Raw genomic sequence first — 22,297 nt, forward strand, 5'->3', positions numbered from 1 at the left:
TGTATTTTTATTTGAATATGTATTTTTGTGTATTATTAACTTGTGTTGATGATTCATTATATTTTATATTCATGTAGGCGCTGTCTCTTGAGTGTGTTTTTGCCCTTATTAACATATTAACAAATAAACTATATTTAAGTGGTAATTGGGTTCAGTTTTATTAGCTACACCCGGGCGTGATTGATGCCAGCCCTGTTGAAACTAAACATCAATTAAATAGAACCTGTCTTCCAAAGTGAAGTGGGCTAAAAGGTCTCAAAAAGCAGCACGATGCTGCAATCTAGAGAAATTCAAGAATAGGTGAGAAACAAAGTCATTGATATCTATCAGCCTGGAAAGATTTACAAAGCCATTTCTCTGGCTCTGGGACTCCAACGAACCACGGCCAAAGCCATGATATACAAAAGGAGAAATATTGAAATAGTGGTCAACCTTCCCAGGAGGTTGTATCTCGGACTGAGATGCTATGGCCTCCCAGAAAGCTTCAGTGAACCACAGTGAGCCATTATCTAAAAAAGAGAAAAATTGGGACCGACCCACCAAAATTCCTCCAAGAAGGAATTTACCGAGGTAGTAGTGTGATGGTCTGGGTATTTGCTGCTTCTGGGCCTAGGTGTCTTGCCGTAATTGGTGGAACCATGAATTCTGCTTTCTACCTGAAAATCCTGAAGGAGAATTACCAACCAACTGTGTGGCAGGACAACGATCTGAAGCATGTACACAAGTCCACCTTTGAATGGTTAAAAAAAAGATAAAGGTTCTGGTGTGGCTTAGTTAAAGTCCTAACTTGAATCGGACTGAGATGCTATGGCATGACCTTAAAAAGGTAGTTCATGCTCAAACTGCATGCTGAATGGAAATAATTCTGTCGAGAAGCATAGGCCAAAATTCCTACACAGTGATGTAAACACTCATTACGGTTGTTGCCACCAACAGTAGCAAAAACCTTTTTTGCACAGGTGATACAGGTTTACCTTCGATAAATGAAATGGTAAATAAAAAGCTACATTTTGTGTTTTACTCGCATTGTTTTTGTCTTGTAATGAAATTAGTTGGACGAACCACTTGTTACAACCAATGTATGCAGAATACCGTCTCTGAACGCACAACACGTCGAACCTTGAAACAGATGGGCTACAGCAGCAGAAGAGCACGCTGAGTTCCACTCCTGTCAGCTAAGAACAGGAAACTGAGGCTACAATTCGCACAGGCTCACCAAAATTGGACAATGGAAGACTGGAAGAACGTTGCCTGGTCTGATGAGTCTCGATTCAGATGGCAGGATCAGACTTTGGCGTAAACATCATGAAAGCATGGATCCGTCCTCCATTGTATCAGTGGTTCAGGCTGGTGGTGGTGGGCCCCTTAGTATCAATTGAGCATCGACAGCCTGTCTGAGTATTGCGGCTGATCATGTCCATCCCTTTATGACCACAGTGTACCCATCTTCTGATGGCTACTTCCAGCAGGATAATGCACCATGTGACAAAGCTCACATCATCTCAAACTGGTTTCTTGAACATGACAATGAGTTTACTGAACTCCTATGGCCTCCACAGTCACCAGATCTCAATCCAATAGAGCACCTTTGGGATGTGGTGGGACTGAAGATTTGCATCAAGGATGTGCAGCCGACAAATTTGCAGCAACTGCGTGATGCCATCTTGTCCATATGGACCAAAATATCTGAGGAATGTTTCCAGCACCTTGTAGAAAGTATTCCATGAAGAATGAAGGCAGTTCTGTAGGCAAAAGGGGATCCAACCTGGTACTAGCAAGGTGTACCTAATAAAGTGACCAGTGAGTGTATGTATGTATGTATGTATGTACGTATATATATATATATGTATAAAAGCATTTAGTGCTTTTTCTCAGTGACCTAAGATCAGTCAAAACCACAGCTTCTAAGACTTCTTAAATATGTTTTATTATTCATATATATAAGCATATATACATGCAAACAGCACCAATAGATGACAGATGATAGCTACAGGATGATGGAGTCAGAGTTCTGTAGGCTCTTCTTCTTGGAACAATGGCAGAGGGAGAGAAGTGGTAGAGGTGGTCTCCATGTCCTCTGAGTTTCTATACCTTTTTTATATCAGTCAGGTTGAAGCGATTACCATTCATGGCAAGGGCATATCTATTGATTTTATCATTACATCATCTTCTATAGAGCCCTTTTAGTCTGCCACATGGTTATAACATGTTTTCTGGGTAGTCATTCTCCCTACATAGAGTATAGAAACTACTTGCTGCAAACTTCAGAAAATGGAAATCCCTGAGTGTTATTAGCTCAAAGCAATAATTCTCTGAAAACCTAACACTTAGGTTTCAGATTGTTCTTTTTGCCAGCCCCCAATGCTGTATTTAAGGCAAAAATGTACAGAGGAACCTGCCTTTTTTTCTGACAGACTGACCACATGTGTCACTGTTACGCTGGACTATTAAGGAAGGTCGTCCCCGCAGAAGTTCTTCTGCCCAAACTACTGCTACTGAGAGTGGAGTTCCCGGCAGCAGCAGTCCAGGACTTAGATGATCCCAACAGTGGACAACCTCCCACCAGCTGGAGATAGGTACTGAGCGGCAGCAGCAGCGGCAAGGCGCAGCACGAGACAGGAGCACAATGCGGGTAGACAGCCGAGCCAGGGGTCAGATACACAGAGCGGATAGTCAGCCGAGCCAGGGGTCAGATACACAGAGCGGATAGTCAGCCGAGCCAGGGGTCAGATACACAGAGCGGGTAGTCAGCCGAGCCAGGGGTCAGATTCACGGAGCGGATATTCAGACGAGCCAGGAGTCAAAACCAGAAGTCACAGGCGAAGGTACAAAATCGTAGCGCAAAAGGGGTATCAGGCAAGCCAAAGGTCAAAACACGAAACTGGTAACACGAGCAGAAATCACTTTAAACTTGAAAGACCACAACAGGGTGTCTGTGAAAGGCACAGCCGGCTATTTAAAACTGGCACCAATTCACAAGCCCCTCCCGGACCAGAACAAAGACCACGCCCCCCAGCCGTCAATCAATCCCCAGACGAGCCGCGAGCCCGGGAGGCGGACCGACGAATCTCCCCCGACGCGTACCTCGGCAGCGGAGGTTTGTCCGCTGCCCGGGGAGATGTTCTCCCGGGAACCGCGGCCAACCCTCCGCCCGCTACTAGCCCTTGTGCGGCGAGCGGAGGACCGCCCGCCTTCCCGAATGGCCAGCGTTCGAGAACCGCGGCCGGTTCTCCTGCCGGCGGCGTCCGGAGCCGCCGGGACAGAGACACTCCCGGTGGCGTCCGAAGCCGCCGGGACGGTGACACTCCCGGTGGCGTCCGGAGCCGCCGGGACGGTGACACATGACCTCACTAGCACCATGGGCTATGAAATGTACCTAACAAAAAAAGATGATTCACTGTGTCTGCATGTATACAACTATGCCTTCCGATTTACATGTTATTGATGCTTAATAAAATTGTGAAACGTCAAACCATAACCATGATGGTTAGAATAAGATCCCCATTTTAACTTGGTTTTCATTTTGGCTATTTCAGCTTCAGGACTACTTTGGATCCTCTAAGAAAAAATTATCTAAGATAAATGTATCAAAATCATCAACAACAAGACAGTTTCACAAGTTTGTGAGGATGCTACGCCATGCCAAGAAACGGGACATCCTACAATTCTTACAAAAAGCATCTGGCGACCTACTGTAGGTTATTTCAATTCTTGGCTGTATTTTTTAGTATTATTTTAAAACCTGTTGAGAGCAGACATTTCTAATCAATTTCATGGTACTTACATGCTTACAACTCAATAACAATGACATTCTTACCAAACCCAGCTGGACCAGATGTGTCACCACATATAAGGTGGTTTTAAACCACGTGGTGAATCAACTTGTGAGCCAGGTTCCTTTTTAAGCTTATTCTATTTCCTTTTAGGGACAACCTGTGAGAATAGCATTTGAAGTTGGTCATTGTCCTCCCCTGGAACCCAGCTAGAGAGCTGTGTGTATTCCTCAGCATCCATCAGACCTTAGTGTTCATGGAACATCAGTAAATGTTGATTTATTTGATAAGTTACACAAAAAGTACTTTCTTTCAGGTTTTCATCTGCTTCATGTTATGTTATCATTTTATCTTTACTCTTAAGGACATTCATGACAAAACTAACTCATTCTGTTGTAGACCATTTTCCATTGATGCTGCAGTGGCTGCACAATCTCCAGCATCTATAGCTGCTCTGGATGAATTTCTGGATTTCAGAAAAAAGAATCAGGCCTCCTTGCAGGAAAAATTTCTTTATTCTGCAGCTTTGGTCCGACATCCTTCAAAGGAACTTCTTAACCTTGTGTTGGTAAGTACAAACAATTTATACTATATTTAGTGAACAATAAATATTCAAAGGTTTCTCGTTCTTTTGCTCTTCTGTCTGTGGGGTCCTTCCATGTTTTGGGAGAGCCGCTCAAATTAGGCATAATTGGTTACAAATTAAGGTTGAATGGACAAGTCTATTAATTAAGGTTAAAGAAAGACTTTTGAATCAAATGTTCAACTATGCTGTTGATCCAGAAAAAAAGGCAAAAAAATTAATTTTGAAAACTCCTTCCTGATTCCTTTGTTGCTCTTGAGTACTTTATTGGCCTAATATAGCATAAATTATGGGATTGGCTTGTTAGTTAAAAAGTAAAAAGCATGGTAACATGCAGAGCTTGGTGATTGTGAATACACAGGTGCTCCCCCAACCCCACACACTCTAAAACTCCCTACCTCCCAATAAAAAAGGTTAATAAAACCCATACACACATAAATTAATTTACTTTTTGCATTTGTTAAAAAATGGGCTTTTATGAACTCACATCACCCCAGCGAGATTGATAATGAGGCTAATGGGAGTTGTAGCTCTCAAAAGCGGGTCCACCAGTGATGCAAGAACGTTGCAACGTTCATGGAAATATGTATTCACCTTTTTCGTTTTTTTATCGGTCTCTTTTTGTTTTTTTGGGCAATGAATTTAATTCCCTGCCCATTCAGTGCCGCCGAGAATTCGGGGGCATTTTTTTGTTCGGGAATGAAATTGGTTGCCTGGTCACCCTCTCACACTGTAACTCACTTTCTCTCACTGTCACTCATACTGACATTCTCGCTCACACTCTCTAAATGTTTCCCTACCTTCTCTGCCGACCATTTCCACATCTTCTTCTTTTACCTTCTCCATTCTCTTCTCTTTTCTATGTTCAATCCTTCTTTTTTCGTCCGCATACATAACCCAACAATTTCCATCACAATGGCTGGGCCTGCAGTGACGTCATCTCCCCTATCCTCCTATCCACGTGAACCGAGGGCAATATGGCAGTGCTTGCAGTGGTCCTCTTCTTCGATTGGAGGATGTCAGCTAAAGGGCTGCCTTATTGCCCTCAGTTGGTGCTTTTGGTGATTTCCTCTTCCCCAGTTGGAGGATTAGGAAGGACGTCACTATTTTGGCAGAAGTTGCCGGGTTATGTCAGCAGACATGTAGACGAAAAAAGGATTTAGGATTGAAGAGAAAAAACAAGGGAGAAGATGTAGAAAGAAGATGTGGGAGTGGTTGGCAGAGAAGGTAGGGAAATGTTTAAAGACCATGAGAGTAGGGCTGCAACTAACGATTATTTTAATAATCGATTAGGTGGCCGATTATTTTTTCGATTAATCGGATAAAATTTTTTTTTTTTTTTCAATTTAAAATAATGTAATAAAAAACGTACAATTTACACTTTCATCTCTTTATTGCAATGGCCTCTCTCTCTCTCTCTCTATTCACCTTCTTATTTTACTCACATAATAATAAAAGCTACAAGAACCCAAACACTGTGTTTCTCAAACTAGGTTTAAATACAAAGTTATTAGTAAATATTAATTCATATGTTAACTATTTTTCATATTTAATAAAAACTATGAGAAAAAAGCCTTGTTTAAATTTTTTTTATTTACCAAACTGCCCCCGGTTATGCACATCTGACCCCCAGCTTGCCACTGTGCCCCCATATATGCCTTATACCTCTTATATGCCAGTGATATGCAACTGAGCCCCCTGATATACCTTTTACCCCCAGATATGTTTTATACTCCCCTGATATGCCTAATATCGATATGCCTTATACCCCCTATATGCCCTGAAATTCATAATACCCCCCATACACCACTATAACTCACCCATACACCACTCTGGCTCCTCCCCCTCCCATACACCACTCTGGCTCCTCCCCCTCCCATACAACACTCTGGCTCCTCCCCCTCCCATACACCACTCTGGCTCCTCCCCCCTCCCATACACCACTCTGGCTCCTGCCCCTCCCATACACCACTCTGGCTCCTCCCCCTTCCATACACCACTCTGCCTCCTCCCCCTCCCATACTCCACTCTGCCTCCTCCCCCCTCCCATACTCCACTCTGCCTCCTCCCACCTCCCATACTCCACTCTGCCTCCTCCCTCCTCCTATACACCACTCTGCCTCCTCCCCCTCCCATATACCACTTTGCCCCTCCCATACATCACTCTGGCTCCTCCCCCTCCCATACATCACTTTGCCTCCTCCCCCCTCCCATACTCCACTCTGCCTCCTCCCCCCTCCCATACTCCACTCTGCCTCCTGTCAGCCACGGAGGTTCACAAGACACCAGGGAGCCGGGTAGAGAGGCAGAGTGCCGTATGGGAGGGGGAGGAGCCAGAGTGGTGTATGGGAGGGTGGCTCCCATACACCCCTCTGACTCCTCCCCCTCCCATACACCGCTCTGCCTCTCTACCCGGCTCCGTTACTGACAGGAACTTTCACTGCAGAAGCCTCAGCGTAAGTGAAGTTGAGTAACGGAGGCTGTCTGTGCGATGCAGACCCCCACCGGCTGACAGAGAGGATGATCCTCTGTCAGCCAGTGGGGGTCTGTACGATGCGCACAGACAGCCTCCGTTACTGCCCTTCACTTACGCTGAGGCTTCTATGAAGTCAGTAACGGAACCGGGTAGAGAGGCAGAGTGATGTATGGGAGGGGGGAGGAGTCAGAGGGGTGTATGGGAGGGGGAAAGAGACGGAAGTGAGAGACCGGCCGACAGTGAGGGGAATCCAGGTCCCCTGCAGCGTTGCGGGGGATCTGGATTCTAGTGTTATAATCCGATCTCTGTTTGAGGTCGGATTATAATTTTTATAATCGATAAAAATCGATTCGATTAATCGATAATGAAAATCGTTGACGATTTTCATTATCGATTATTATCAATTTTATCGATTAGTTGTTTCAGCCCTACATGAGAGTCTGAGAAGGTGAATGAGAGAGAGAGAGAGAGTGTGAATGTGTACCCACAAATGAATGAAAATTCTGAGCTTTTTGCTTAGCTTTTGTTGGATTCATAGGGGTCTGGCATCGTTTTCGGGGCTTTGTACAAAATACCCAATTTACCAAAATTGTATCAATTTGCAACTCATATGAATCAAGATTAATGTGACAAGCAAAGCCAAGGAAATATTTTAAAAAGTATTAAAGAATATAAATATATTCAGTTGTAACCTCTATCATGTTGACCAGCATTGCTTCAGACCTGATGAAGAGAGGATAACTCTCGAAAGCTTGTCTTTTAAATATTATGTTAGTCCAATAAAAAAGGTATCACCGCATACTCTGCAATACGCTGATTTTTTTTGACATATATATATATATATATATATATATATATATATGTATTGTGTGATCTGATGCATGATAAGCCTTAAACATGTTATCTGCTTACCTTTTATTTGTCATGAAAGGTTAAGTATAAACTGCTTATATGGTTGTCATCTTGCTATACCAAAACTACAAAGTTATGCTCAGCCTCCCACAGAGAAATTTATGTCATGACTCCTGATGTGCAAAGAATTAAAGATGCCAGGCATATATTATATGCTTTTGTGATGGTCTGTTTAACACAAATCTTTTATTTTCATTTTCAGAGTAAACTAAAAGCTAAAGTTTCTAACTCTGCTGTTATGGAGACTGGAATTTTAGTAATCGGTGCTATCATAGGCAAAATGTGCAGAATGAAGCTTTGTGAAATACAGGTTGGTGGTGTCACAGATTATCTTTTGTTTGCATTTTGTCACTGGCCATTATTGGATTTACTTGACATATCAAAAAAATTGTGAGTAAAAAAAAATGGTTTCTAGTAACCCCTGCATCAGCAAATCTAAAACTGCTCAGTGAGCTTTTCTAATTTCTAACTTAAGAGCTCATCTCAGCGTGCCTCAGACTTCCATGCTTGTCGTTTGCTTCACTAAAGATGAACCATCCACCACTGCCCAGATATTGTGTACCAGTACTGGATATGAGAAGTTGTCTTCTCATAAATTATTCTCCTATGGTGAAAAGAATCCTAGAACAATGGAAATGTTTCTTTGCTGTCTTGCACAAAGAGGTCAAATCATGTATATGTTTTATGGGAGATAAGTTGAATCAATAGAAATACCTTTAAATAGAAACGTGTCTAAACTTGGGAATGATATCAAGTTGCCAGGACCTCTGATTTTCAATCCACATTTCTTTATTTGTATAAGCTTGCTACTGGTTATGTGACCATATATAAACACCAAAACCTATTGCAAGGAGAGCATGTAAGAAAAAAAGGTATATACAAAGTAAATCTTTATTAGACACTAAGATTTAAATACATATAAAAAAATATATAATATAAAAGCATCTCGGCACCAAGACACATATAGGAAGGTACATATGAACAGAGGCACAGGACTACAAGAACTAGGATGGAAATACGTATGTATATGAAGGCACAAATAGGAAACACAAGGATGACCAGAGCGATAAAGTAAAAAGGAACAAATGAAATAACATACTGCAATGGTACAAGAAAGGCTGAAAACAGCAAAAAGTCTGGTAATGAATGGTGCCAAGTCCAAACGTACCAACTCCAACGTACGTTTCGCTACAATGAGCTTCGTCAGGGGGCGTGGCGTGGTTATGTGACCATCAAAATCTATTATATGTCTCGAACATTGCTTTAACAGATTGACCTTTAAATATATTCTCTTTGTATTTAACAAATAAAAAATATTGGACCTAGCACAGTAGACACTAGTTAAACTTTGGTCTTGTATTAATGTTTAGCAAGGGCATATTACATGGTCTTTAAAATCATCCTTTACGGCAATGAAGCTATGAAAAAAATTAAACTTCTGACCATAAAATGCAAGAGCTGAGATTCATAAGAATTGATGTTTGGAGCAATAAACTTGACTAAACAATATTGGAGTCTTTTTTATTTATTGCAGATAGGGCCAAGGTAATATTCCTACAATTTGAGTCTGCTGAGTGCATGTATATGTATGTGTGTACGTGTGTATGTATATCTGTATATATAGTACATATATTTCTAATGGCAAAAAAACTGTTACCCAAAGGCATTGGTGCCTATGAGAAACGTACTACAATCTCTAAGATTGGATTCCAATTTAATTTTTAGTCCCAGTCTGCCCTGTTTGGATGGACCCTAGTTATTTAAAAGCTTAAGAAATTGTATTTTATATGTTTTATAGGATGTTGAATATGGAAAATCAACACTAATAGAAGGACTAAAGAATGCGGAAGACGAGGCAGAGTTGAAAATATATCTTCTTTCTTTAAAAAATGCCCAGCTTCCTGAAACTATTCCTCTTATCATGGAGTACACCGAAGATCATTCGAGTGTTGTGTGCAGCGCAGCGCTCTCTGCGCTGCAGGACTTCCCAGCTGAGTACATATCTACCAAGGTACAAAAGTGTTGTAAATGGTCCTACACGTATAACACAGCTATATTTTTCTTAAGAAAAAAGTAGATGACCAGAAACAGTCGGCACTGTGCAAACTAGATGAAAACCTCAGACATGCACTCAAAACAGGGTTAAATTTGGAGATTGTTGTCCTTGTTTTCGAGTAGAGGTGGCAACTATCGTTAGTTTGCTCTTACACTTTAACCCTGTTCCTGAGTAAGAGTTTGAGACAGGAACAAGAATGAAAATGTGAGTGCTACAGAGTGATAATTTACATTGTTGAGAATGTTTTATAGGCATTGCTTGATTTAGCTTGTGAGTGTCTCATTTCCTGCTGATTTGTCTTTTTGGTGAGTAAAATATATTTTACGTTCTGATCTTAGGAGGTGAAGGACGTTTTAAGAAACATTTTTCATCAAACACACCAGCAGTATGATAAAAAGTGCCGGTTACTTGCAGCAGAGACTCTGCTGGCTACAGATTTTTCACAGATGGACCTTGTCAGTGTCTTGCAAGGCTTGGATTCAGTGGACAATGAAACAGCAAAGTTACTGCTCTCCAAAATACAGAAAAGCCTGACCTTCAAACATCCTTTCAAGTAACTACACATGTGCATTTTTGGGTCATGACCTTTATGTTGTACATTTTATTCATCAATGCTCCTACATACCGAACCAGATTAATTCTTCTTTCAAATTTTAGACAACAAGAGAAGAACTTTCTAATTGGAAAATACCTTAATTATGAGACATTTTCGAGAACTGGAAAATCAACCACTTATTCTTGGCTTCTAACTGGTAATGTCACTGCAGCTATTTTGATCATTCTAGACCTTGCTTTCTTGGCTGTATTCAACAGAAACGGCGTCACTGCATTGTTTTAATATCTGTGCTTTCCTATAGTGCATCACTTAGTTATTGCTGTATAAGATCATGAGTGAAGACTACCAGAAAATGGTTTTTGTCCCCACTTTTTCACACTGGCAAACAAGATCATTTTGGTAATACGTAAACTTAGATTATGTATGATTCTGCTGCGAATTGCGAGAGGTGGTCTTATTATACCAACCAATGAAATGGTCTTGCTAATTATTTCCTTGATCAATGATAAAGCCAATTTTCCAACATAGCGTCAGAATCCATTTACGTATATAATTCTGTTTCTTTTCAGTTTATAGGCTATTTCCTAAAATGTTTATATTTAAACAAATAACTCTCTCTTTCTATACTGTGTTGTCCAGAGTTTAATGCTGCCTTTTTTTGGTTTCAGCCACAAGGGATATGGCATCCATCTACAGTATGGATCTCTTATTCACGGAGTCTGGTTTATTGAAGAGGACTGTCTCTGATATTACAGTATTTGGTCTCGGCAACCATCTCAAAGCAATGAAGGTCTGCTCATTACTTGTACTTTGGTTGATCTTAAGAGACGCTCCCTCCATAATTGTTATTACTAGTATCAAATTACAATTTGAAGAAATTTGTGCCATTTTATTTTTAAAACAAATCTATCTTTTGGATTATATGTTTTCAGTCATTGTGTTTTCTTCCTTGAATATCTACTAGGCAAAAGCACTCTACAAGCTAGACACTGAAACTGACTTCATTAGCATTGCCATAAAGCATCAACTAAGTTTTATGTTTGAGCAAAGAAAGTCACTTAAAATAACACATAACTGAGAACAATGGCAGCTTCCAGGTCTACAGATAAAGGACGTTATTGGAACAAAATGAAGCCATTTTTGTCAATGTCAATCTACAATACTGTATACAGCACTTTATGTTATTACTCAAGAAGAACATGTTTTCCATGGGACTTCCTCTTTAACTTTGACACAATAGGGTTTATTTACTAAAGGCGGGGTTGGTATGTATGTTGTTGTTTCAAGTCCCCTCCTTCAGAATTTCACCATGCATTATAAAGACTGAGCTTAGTCGGCGAGGTGGCCAAGATATTCTTGCAGTAGGAAATTACCATGGTTGGTCCTTTACAATGCGAAGTGAAGTCAATGAGCTGAAACAGCAAACTTTCCTGCCAACTCTTTTTTTTTTTAGTGGGCTAACTCAATTGTGTTTTAACACGGTGAACAGTAAACTAATGGGCAACAGGTTGCAAATGTGTTAATTAATAATACTATATAAGCTTGGCTTCACTGGCAATAAGTGTGCTATTGACAGTGTATAAAAAGGATCACAAAAGAAATCAACTTCGCCTTAAATGTATGCTAAGTATAATCTATTAAGAGATCAATGCATTTATTTTTAGTGTTTGGAATGTAGTAATCGTTGTTATAGCATTGTTTTGCAACAAGCGGAAAACACTACAGCTTTACGTTTGTAAATAGCTGGAGGAAGCACACTCTGGGTTGGCCCTGTCCGTGGTCCTGATATCCACAATGGAAAGCCACTTTTCCTGCTGAGGTGACCCGAGTACATTTCATCAGGTCCATGCATTCATCAACCAATGCATTGAATGTGGGAACAGTAGACAGGCAGTGCAAAGCAGGCAATTTTGGAACCTGGATAGGCTGCTTGATTTTAATTTCCTAGTGAATGTGGGTTTATTACATTGACTGCTACAGAAAAAGGAGAATTGGACTCTGTAAGCTGCTGTGCATGGGTATCTGATTACCAGCAGTTACAGTTAACAGACATATCGTCTGGTCTTCTCAGTGGGACCTCTCGTAGGTTCTACATGCACTTAGATACTTTATTTAAATTTGTTTTATATTTTTTATAAAAGTTTTTTTTTTTAATATCTTTATATTAGATTTCAGTAGATTTATATTGGCTTGTATAACATACATATACTGAAGCATGTCTAAATAGTATTTGGATAAGTTATTCTATCAATTTAAGAGCTACGACCCCAAAAAGTGATACCTTTACTACCTTATTGTCTCCAAGGTCTCTGTAGAGGCACGCGGCTTGGAGTCTCTGATGGGAGATGGCGGAACAGAAGATAAGGAGGATGAAGATGAAGCGATGGTTGGAATGTCGGCTATCTTGTTTGATGTCCAACTGCGTCCATTTGTATTTTTCCAGGGTTACATGGACCTAGTCGCTAAAGTATTTACAAGTAGTGGGGAGCCCACTGCTGTGGTTAAAGGAAATGCATTACTTCTTGATTACCATAAGGTAAGTATTTACTAAGCAACACAAAGCGTTTACATAATAGCAATCTAAAATACTCCACTGGTAACATTTGAGTAAATATTGTTTTTTTTCACAAATCATGGAGAACATATCATACAGAACAGGGTCATATTGATTAATGAACAATGGATGTAAAATTAAACGAATGCCTTACTGCAATCATAGATTTGAACCTAACCTATTAGCACCAGATGTCCAAAGCCTAAAAACTATGTTAATATATTCTGCATTAAATGGACACAGGAAAGGTGGTTGCTTTTTTTTTTTTGCCCTGTGCTATATAATAGCCATTTTTATAAAACCCACAATACACCAGCAACAAAACTTTTAAAGTGACTGGCTCCTTTCGCTCTGTGACTGACATTGCCTGCTTACAAACCAGAATATGACCGCTGCTAGTCACTCATTGCTGTACCAGTGAGGGTTTGATTTTGCCCTATTGATTGCCCTCCTTAAAACCAGTTTCTCTTACTGTCTCAAGTTAATTGGCCAGTGCATGATTTCACAGCATCAACTTCATCTGCAGTTAACTAGCTGTGAGGAAGCAGGCACATAAACCGTGGTTCTTGTAATCAGATACATCACATTTCTAGAAAAAAAAAAGGTGGCTTATTAAATTGAAGTCACATTTATTTTTGAGTCTTAATGTGTTCGTTATGTTAGAATACTGTGCTACAAAGTATAGCTACTGTATATTGCTGCCAAAGTGTTTTAATTTTTTAGCTGTAATAATGGCCTACTCCATTCTCCCCCTGACTACCTCTCCCCGACTCCTATGTACATAATTTATGAATGCTTTTGCAGTGGTTGCCCATGCAGTCTGGACTTCATCTCCTGATCGAGTGTCAGGGTGGAATTGGATTAGAAGTCTTGACCAACCTTGATGTCAACATTTGGGAACAGCAATCTAAAACAAACATCAATACCAAGTATGAGAAAATTGGTTAAAATATATGTATTGTGGTTACCAACCAAACCGACGCTCGCAGACACTAACACAAGTACACATTCATCGCTAATACACAGTAACACGCACAACCAAGACACTAACATGCCCACTCACACTAACATACACATCTAGTACTAACACAACCAGACACACACAGCCACTCGACACTTAAACACATACAAACACTAGTAGGCATTCAACATTAACATACACTAACACATACACACCCAGACACACACTAACACAAATAGAGGAGACACAATGACACAAACGCGCACAGACACTCACGCTAACATAACCAGGCACTCAAACTAACACAACCACTCAGACTAGCATTCATGCACATTAACATTTCCACACTCAAAAACATACTTACATACACACATTAACATACACAGACACAAATACACCAACATACCCAGACACATGTATACCCAGGTATTGCCCATTTTTGGTAAAACCCATACCCGAACTGATCATGTAAAGGGTATAAAAACTAATGTCTAGAGGTGTCATTCTCCTCCATGAGGACACAGAGCCTATAGCACCCAAGCTCCATCGTCGTATTACTATCTGTCATCAGTGCTGAATGTATACTACTTTAAAGTACATAGAAGCTGATTTTGCCTTAACTGGTCACAGAGACATTTTGATATTTAGTTAAAACAGTTAATTTGGTTATAAGAATGTGCTAGAATGACATAACCCAGTAGGGACCCAAGATTGTAAATATATATATATATACTGTGAATAGCAAATTGCTGGTCTACCTGTATATTTATATAGATGCCTGACACGCTGTATAAATGCAAGAAAATTAACTTGTAGCCAAGTTATTTTTTGCCTATGTTGTGTTTTATTACAGGGCTGGTCTTTTTTTCGAATTTAACACAGGAGTAGAAACTGCATTCTTTAAAACAGACTTGAAGTCCCAGGTGGATGCAGATACCTCTGTAAACGTTGACACCATGATGACGTTTTCCAGCTTTCCCATGCATATTTGTCTTGAGTTGTCTCAGGGAGACCTTCCGTACAGGTAAGTAGCATCTGATGCAGATGATGACCTGTTTTCCAAATTGAAGTCTAGATTGCTTTTGCTCTTAACTGTTTTCATCAGGACTGGGTTGATGACAAACAAAAAGACCTAATTATCTTTAAAATGGGAACTCCCAAGTAAATTATTTTATTAATGATATTAGATATTAGTTAAAACTAACTTTGCAAAAACTTTGTAGTGTTTTTTATTTTTTTAAAACAGTTGTGGATCTGCGTAATAGTCAGTTGTATGTGTACTAGCTCTGTTACTTTAGCTGAAACAAACACACCGACTTCTGATCGGAGGTAAGCAATAGATTGACTCGATCTTAATCATCCATATCCTCACACTCTTACCAATAAATGTCCAGAGTATAGAGGAAATATTTGATTGTACGAGCAGGACTTAGATAAGGTGCTGGAGCGGGAAGGGTCACCCAAAATATGACTGCCAACAATGGCAACCTCCAGTTCAGCAACTCCAGTGTAACAAAATCAAACCAAGTTTTCCTTAAGGCTACTGTACATTACTAAAAACAGCACTGCATTTAATGTTCAAAGAAAATTACTTATTTCAGGGAATTTCCTTGTTTGTTGCATACAGATGAATTTCTGACACGTATTGGCATTTGTAAAGAATCACTGGTTAATTGATTTGGTTTTCTCAAGTCATTACTTTAGTAGTAATGTGCCATGAAGTATTGTTTTCTTAGGGATGCACCGAAATATTGGTGGCCGAAACATATCGGTTGAAAATAGCATTATCTGCAAAATAAATGAAAAAAAACAGCCGAAAATAATCGTCCGCAGGGGCCCTGCTGCTTACCTGTGCGTTGGTTCACAGAGCACTGCCTCTTGTTCCGCCCAGGAGAAACCGGAACGCAGTGGAGTCATGTGAATTTAAGTCACATGGAGTGCAAGCAACACGGAGGGAAGCAGCAGCCCCTGCGGAATTCTGCAAGCGGCACTGGGAAATCTGCAGTTCAGGTAAGGGGGTGGGGGAGGTTGTATAAACGAGTATGTGTGATTGAGGGAATGAATGAATATCTGTGAATGATGGATTGAATGAGTATATGTGAATGAAGAAATTAATGAGTGAATGAATGTTTGTGTGTGATAGCATGGATGTGTAAGTGGGGAGGGGGGCATGGCACAGGTATGCTGTAAGTGATGTACAGACTCCATCCTGCAGGGCAGAATTGTATCTGTATCTTTTTGTCAATTTTTGTGTTACTTACTTTTAATTTTTTTTGTTTTTTAAGGTGTAAGGGGGGGGGGTCAATTTTGTTTTCGGCCAAGTGCATCCTGAATTTTCAGTATCCATTTCGGTGCAAGCCTAGTTTTTCTGTAACCTTTTTAAATATACACTGTTTGCATGTACTCCTTGTTTATCTTGAACCTTACCATCTTATTTAATTTTTAAAGTCGGAATGTTCTTTATACTTAAGGAACAAAAATCAACACAATTAACTACCCTATCTCTCCCTTTCCTGCAGAAGTTTTTTTTCCTATTATATGTTTGTTGGTTTCATTCTCTGATATGAACATTTCCTTATTTTCATCATGAAGAGTTTTTGTGTACTTTTTATATGTAATTTTAGAACTTTGGGTCATTTATGATAACTTCATGCCATACATTGAGGTAGTGGAATTTATTGCCTTAAATTCACAATTGTCCTCCCTCTCATTACATTACATTAATTTATCTAGCGGCAGCAGATTCCGTAGCGTTGTTACAATAAGTGTAATAATTTTAAATCACACACAATAACAAATGCATATGAAAGGAGAAGAGGGCCCTGCTATTGTGAGTTTACAATCTAGTCGCTGGTTTAGGGGGAAGTGAAACAATAGGAGAGCACTGCTTGGGTGGGGATGCATTGAAAGGGTCCGGGTGATCTGTAGAGGTTGTTGATCGTTGGGAGGAAAGGCTGTACGCTTCTCAAAAAAGGTGGGTTTCAGAGAGCAGACAGATAAATGGGATTGTGATTTGTGGGGATGGGATGCTTCACCTGAGAGTGGTTAAGGAGTAGGGGGAAATTAATAAAGAGTAAAATCATGTAGGGGTTCATAGAAAGGATTAATGCCACTGGGAAAAGAGATTATGTGGGTTACCTGCTGATTGCACAATGTGATGGTGTTGCAGTTTCCCTCTCGTTTAACTCCAGTGTACTCTTATCTGTCCACTTACAAAGAGTCCACTTGAGACGAGGCCACTGCATTTCCAGGCACAATGTTTCCAAGCGAGGAAAAAGTATAGGGCTACCTCACGAGTGGTCAGACAAGGTGGTTGCATATAGGATGCGGATGAGGGGCCCAGGGGGGGGATCAAATACACCGACATAACCTGTAAGAGTGAGAGAGATGTTAGAGATTAATACAGATTGCAGGTAGATAGTTGGATGAAAGCATGAAGAGCAGGGATGGATGTCTGGATAATGAAGTTCCCTTTTTTATTATTTATGTTTTAAATAGGACCCTATACATTAAGGTGTTTCATAAAATCTCATGTTCAATAATTATTGAAATCTCACATCATATGACATTATTATTATTAAACATGCTTGCATGCTTTTTAAATTTGAGCTTTTTCAGATACATGTTTCCCAGTTGGATCAGTATGACAACTTTTTGTCATACATTATTACGCATTGTTTCCCTTTCTATTTCAGTCATCAATTTAAGTAACATAACTGTAATGTTCCTGGGAAGCTTGTCACAATAACCAATAGACCCTTATATTCCACACACATGATTGGTACACCAAATTATGCCAACACAACATCTTGGTGGATTTCCTTCTCTATAAAGCCGTAATGTACTATCCTGCACAACTCATCAGACAAAGGAACACATCCTGCCTGCCCCAGTCAAACTCCACACCTGCCACCGTCAACCACGACGGATGCACGCAGTGACAGAGCAGGCCTCATTCTCACTTCCGTTAGTGCTTGTGTGCGCCAAGCTGTGGTGTATGGCTTGGTAGAGGCACCATTTATCCCTGCACTCATGCGTTAGCTGTTTTGAACTCAGCTTGTTTAACTCGGTAAACCTGTGCTGCCTGCCACGACTGTCTGACTACTTATGGCTGTTACTGCTCTTGGTCTGCCCGGCCCTCGTGGCCCCACGACCCTACCTTAAGCTCCCAGCTATGCCCCTGACGAGTAGGTTCCCCATTTGGCATATGATGTCTTATCCCAGCATTGAGCGCAGTAAGGACGACAGTGCCTGAAGTCATCATTAACATTTTTTAAACGGTATACTTTCCATTTTAATCATGATGTTGTTGCTGGAGCTTGGCACATTTTGAAAGTCTTACAGCCTCACAGATATCTATTATAAAATAATAATACCGTATTTGCTCGATTATAAGATGACCCCCCCCCAAATCTGAACATTAATTTAGGAAAAAAAAAAAGAAAAAGCCTGAATATAAGACGACCCTATAGGAAAAAAGTTTTACCAGTAAATGTTAATTCATGTAAACTATTTTTTTTTAATAAAAGCTATGATTCAGAAAAAATATTTTGTTTTTATTTCCTTCTATTTTCCAACCTGCCCCCCCCAGTTATGCACATCTGCCCCGTAAATGCCTTATACCCCCTATATGCCACTGTGCCCCATGATATGCCTTTTAACCCTATATGCCACTGTGGCCCATGATATGCCTTTTGACCTCCTATGGGCCACTCTGCCTCCAGAAATGCCTTATACCCCTATATGTCACTCTGGCATTAAGGGGGTTAAAAGGCATATTATGGGGCAGAGTGGCATATAGGGAGGTTTAAGGCATTTCAGGAGGCAGAGTGGCGTATAGAGCGTTAAAAAGGCATTTCTGGAGGCAGAGTGGCATTAAGGGGGTTAAAAGGCATTTCATATAACACTCTGCCTCCAGAAATGCCTTATGCCCCCCATTTAACACTCCCCCGACCCCCCCCCGCCGAAACTTACCGGTGCTTCTGACTCCCCTGTCATGCAGCCGGGGCAGCGTGTAGCTGCAGCCGGAAGGAGAGAAGTGCCGGTGCAGGGAACTCCGATCTCTGACAGCCGGGGAAGGTCTGCGCGATGGACGCAGACAACCCCCGCTGCTAGCCACACCTCCTTCCGGCTGCAGCGTAAGTTGTCTACGCGAATCGCGTAGACATCTACACGCTGCCTCGGCTACACACCGGGGACTCGGGTAAGTGGGGTGGGGGTGGGGGGGGAGACAGGAGGATCCAGGTCCCCTGCAGCTGTGGGGGATCTGGATCTTAGTCGTCTCGTAGTCAGATCTATTTGAGGTCTGATTATAAGACGACCCCGATTATAAGACGAGGGGTATTTTTCAGAGCATTTGCTCTGAATAAAAACCTCGTCTTATAATCGAGCAAATACGGTACTTTAGAAAAGAGGAAACCTTGAATCACAAGTACATGAAAAGGCATTCCTTATCTCTTGCATAATGGAAGCTCCCTCTGATTTCTATGTGGTAATAACCACTCATTGTTACATTTTCCCAGACAAAATATGACTTATGTTCCCATTCAACTTTTGATAAAACACAGATGAAAACCTCAGGTCTACCAACACAGTTTATTGGGTTTTTTTCTACAAACCAAAACAAGTGTTTATATGGGGTATAAATTTATATAATAGTAAATAAATAGTAAATACAAATTTTTTTTGCACCCGAAACAGACAAAATAAACCACGTCATATCTGCAGCAGAAATATTTGTGACGTCGATCCTAGGTGTGGCACATATCACATATACTATAGATACAGTGCTATCCTGAAGTACATAGGAGGTATAAGCGCACAGTGCATGTTAAGTATATGGACACACATCCGACATACTGCTGGACAGCACTTTACATGTGCTGGGCAGCATCACGTGAAATGTATGTTTGTCCTGGAAATAATGGTTGGTATGGCCACCCTCATCGCAAGCCTACTTGTCATGTATAGGATACATCCACTTATTAATGTTATTAACGATAACATTATTAAGCATATCTCTATTTATAATTGATACACTAATTTGATACACTGATACACCTAAAGTGTTTTGTTCCACATGTGCGTTACTATAAAGGCTTGTAATGCTTGCATGCGTATTAAGAGTTCATATAGATGGATTAATTTTTTTTTCTTCTCTGTATCAGAGAAACATACATCCTGTCCGAAACCTTTCCAGAGAAGAACACAGTACGCAAAGGAAGGAAATCCACTTTGTGGGGGAGAGATTTTCCCTTGAACAATGCAAACTCTTACATATGTAGAACATTAAAGGCTGAAGATGATTAATAAGACATTTGTCACCTTGTCAAAGACTTACAAAGTTTTCTATTCTAGTTTGTCTGTTTTCTTTCAGCATCTGAACCAAAGCTGCCAAATGGGCATATCAGAGTTTATCTTTTGCCAATAAAATACCTTCATGGACATTTGAACATTTTTTCATTCCTTTTGTTTTCAGAATGACAGTGTTATAACATTTTTTTGTGGTTCGTGAGAATGTGTCCATTCAGCCGTGTTTATTAGCTTGATAAGGAAGGTCCAGTTTATCAGTTAATGTACCGTATTTGCTCGATTATAAGACAAGGTTTTTTTCAGAGCAAATGCACTGAAAAATACCCCTCATCTTATAATCAGGGTCGTCTTATAATCAGGCCTCAAATAGAGGTCTGACTATGAGACTAAGATCCAGATCCCCTGCAGCGGGCATTAATCTACATGATTCTTTGAGCTGTGATAATCCTGCTGCAGCCTTACTATTGGACCCACCTAATGCATGTTATGTAATGTATGTTTTATTTTATAAATTTAATATTTTCTCATTTAGATGTTTTCTGCTCATTGACTTTATTGTGGCCTTGTGGCTACCAAGGCATGTTTTAGTCCCAACTGAAGTATCCCACACATTCGTATCTGTGATCTTGTTTGGAAATAAGCCAGGTCTGTACAATTACACACATCACTCTGTTTCCTCTCTGTCACACCACTCCATTTGTCCCTGGCCTGTTTGAACTGAAGCAGACATAACACAATGCGTGTTCTGAGTGTTCTAAGCACTGGGAATATGCCTGATAATGAATATATAATATAATGATTATGAAAGTAGTCATTATCCTTTGCATTATATTTTATGGAATTGAGTGGGGGCAGTGTGCTTATTATTAATGTACTTGTTACATTCCCTAAAAAAAACCTAATATATCCCTAAATATGATTATTTGGAAGCAAAATCAAAGTACAAAATGACATATTGGCATATTATTAGCTAAACACAATTTATATAGACACATCTACATAAATTTATAGCTGCATTTATGAATGTATTGTGAATTAACCTATAAAACACAGTTTTATTTGATTACATAGGCAAGCCTAGAAAAATATTCCTTAGACTAACTAGTCAGAGGAAGTGACTCACCTGCCCACTCTTATATGTACATTATTTTTTGTAATTATTAGCATTTTTTATTATCATCCTCCTAATTGCTTTATATACCTCAGCCTTTATGTTCTCCTGTTTCATTCCATCCACCCTATCTTCTGTACTCAAAAATGATTCGAGGGGAGAGGCTGCTGATGCTGCAGATACTGAGGGTCATCCCTACACCTTTAGTAAATTAACCATAGTAAATAATGTTTCCTACACTAACGCTAACTAATCATTGGACAGTGTTGAACTCAGCATGATCAATAATTCCTAGAATGTGAATCTGATAGTGGTGAAGCATTGCAGAGAGGGCAACTGAGGTGGAAACGTTTGTAGAAGTTGTTTGTAGAAGTTGTGTCAAACATAATCTGAAGAAAAATGCTTGCGTCTATAAAAAATTTAGAGCAAGAGAACACCATACCAGGGGTGCCTCCTGCAGTATAGAGTAAGTGCTGGCACATTTAACATGAATGACACCAGAATCTTACAGGAACTCAGCTAAATTGAGATAACAGCTCTGCCACCTTGACAAATTAGCCCCCTCTTGAAATTAGGGAATCTCTCCTGTAGGTTTGTATATAGCATGAATGACAGTTGATCCTGCCAGGTGCTTTATAACAGTATTAGAAGGGATGGAGCTACCAGATACAGATGTTAAGACAGGGCAGTCCTACTGCTGTACACAAAGGAATGAAAAAGTGGTAAGCTGCCACATCTCTGGCAATGCAGCAAAAACATTGGAGAAAGTTAGAAATACAGTGAAATATTACTGCACTCTTACTAATCATTTATGTTATGGGTCTGGACTGCCTCCTGCTTCCATGGTTAGAGTCTGCTAGATGGTGGGATTCAGGGGTGTCTGCTGGATGGCGTGTTATGGGAAGGTAAGCAGCTGCTGGATCATGTGTTGTGGGGCTGTGTGAGAGGCTGCTGGATAGTGTTTTGTGTGGGGTGTGAGCATCTGCTGCATAATGTGTTGCGT

At 40.3% G+C, this 22,297-nt stretch overlaps 1 protein-coding gene across 1 annotated transcript in view; it reads left to right on the forward strand.

Moving 5' to 3' along the window:
• Positions 1 to 3,939, forward strand: part of LOC149298844 (uncharacterized) — a 56,061-nt gene extending 52,122 nt beyond the window's left edge. Inside the window, exons 4-5 of the mRNA XM_089486730.1 lie at positions 3,035 to 3,372; positions 3,927 to 3,939. Coding sequence (XP_089342856.1) covers positions 3,035 to 3,372; positions 3,927 to 3,939 — 351 coding nt within the window. The remainder of the gene's footprint in view (positions 1 to 3,034; positions 3,373 to 3,926) is intronic.
• The last annotated feature ends 18,358 nt before the right edge of the window (positions 3,940 to 22,297 follow it).

The sequence above is a fragment of the Sceloporus occidentalis genome, unplaced genomic scaffold (genome assembly GCF_023333645.1).
Source record: "Sceloporus occidentalis isolate IW3139 unplaced genomic scaffold, rSceOcc1.0.p SCAF_30, whole genome shotgun sequence".
Taxonomy (NCBI): Eukaryota; Metazoa; Chordata; class Lepidosauria; order Squamata; family Phrynosomatidae; genus Sceloporus; species Sceloporus occidentalis.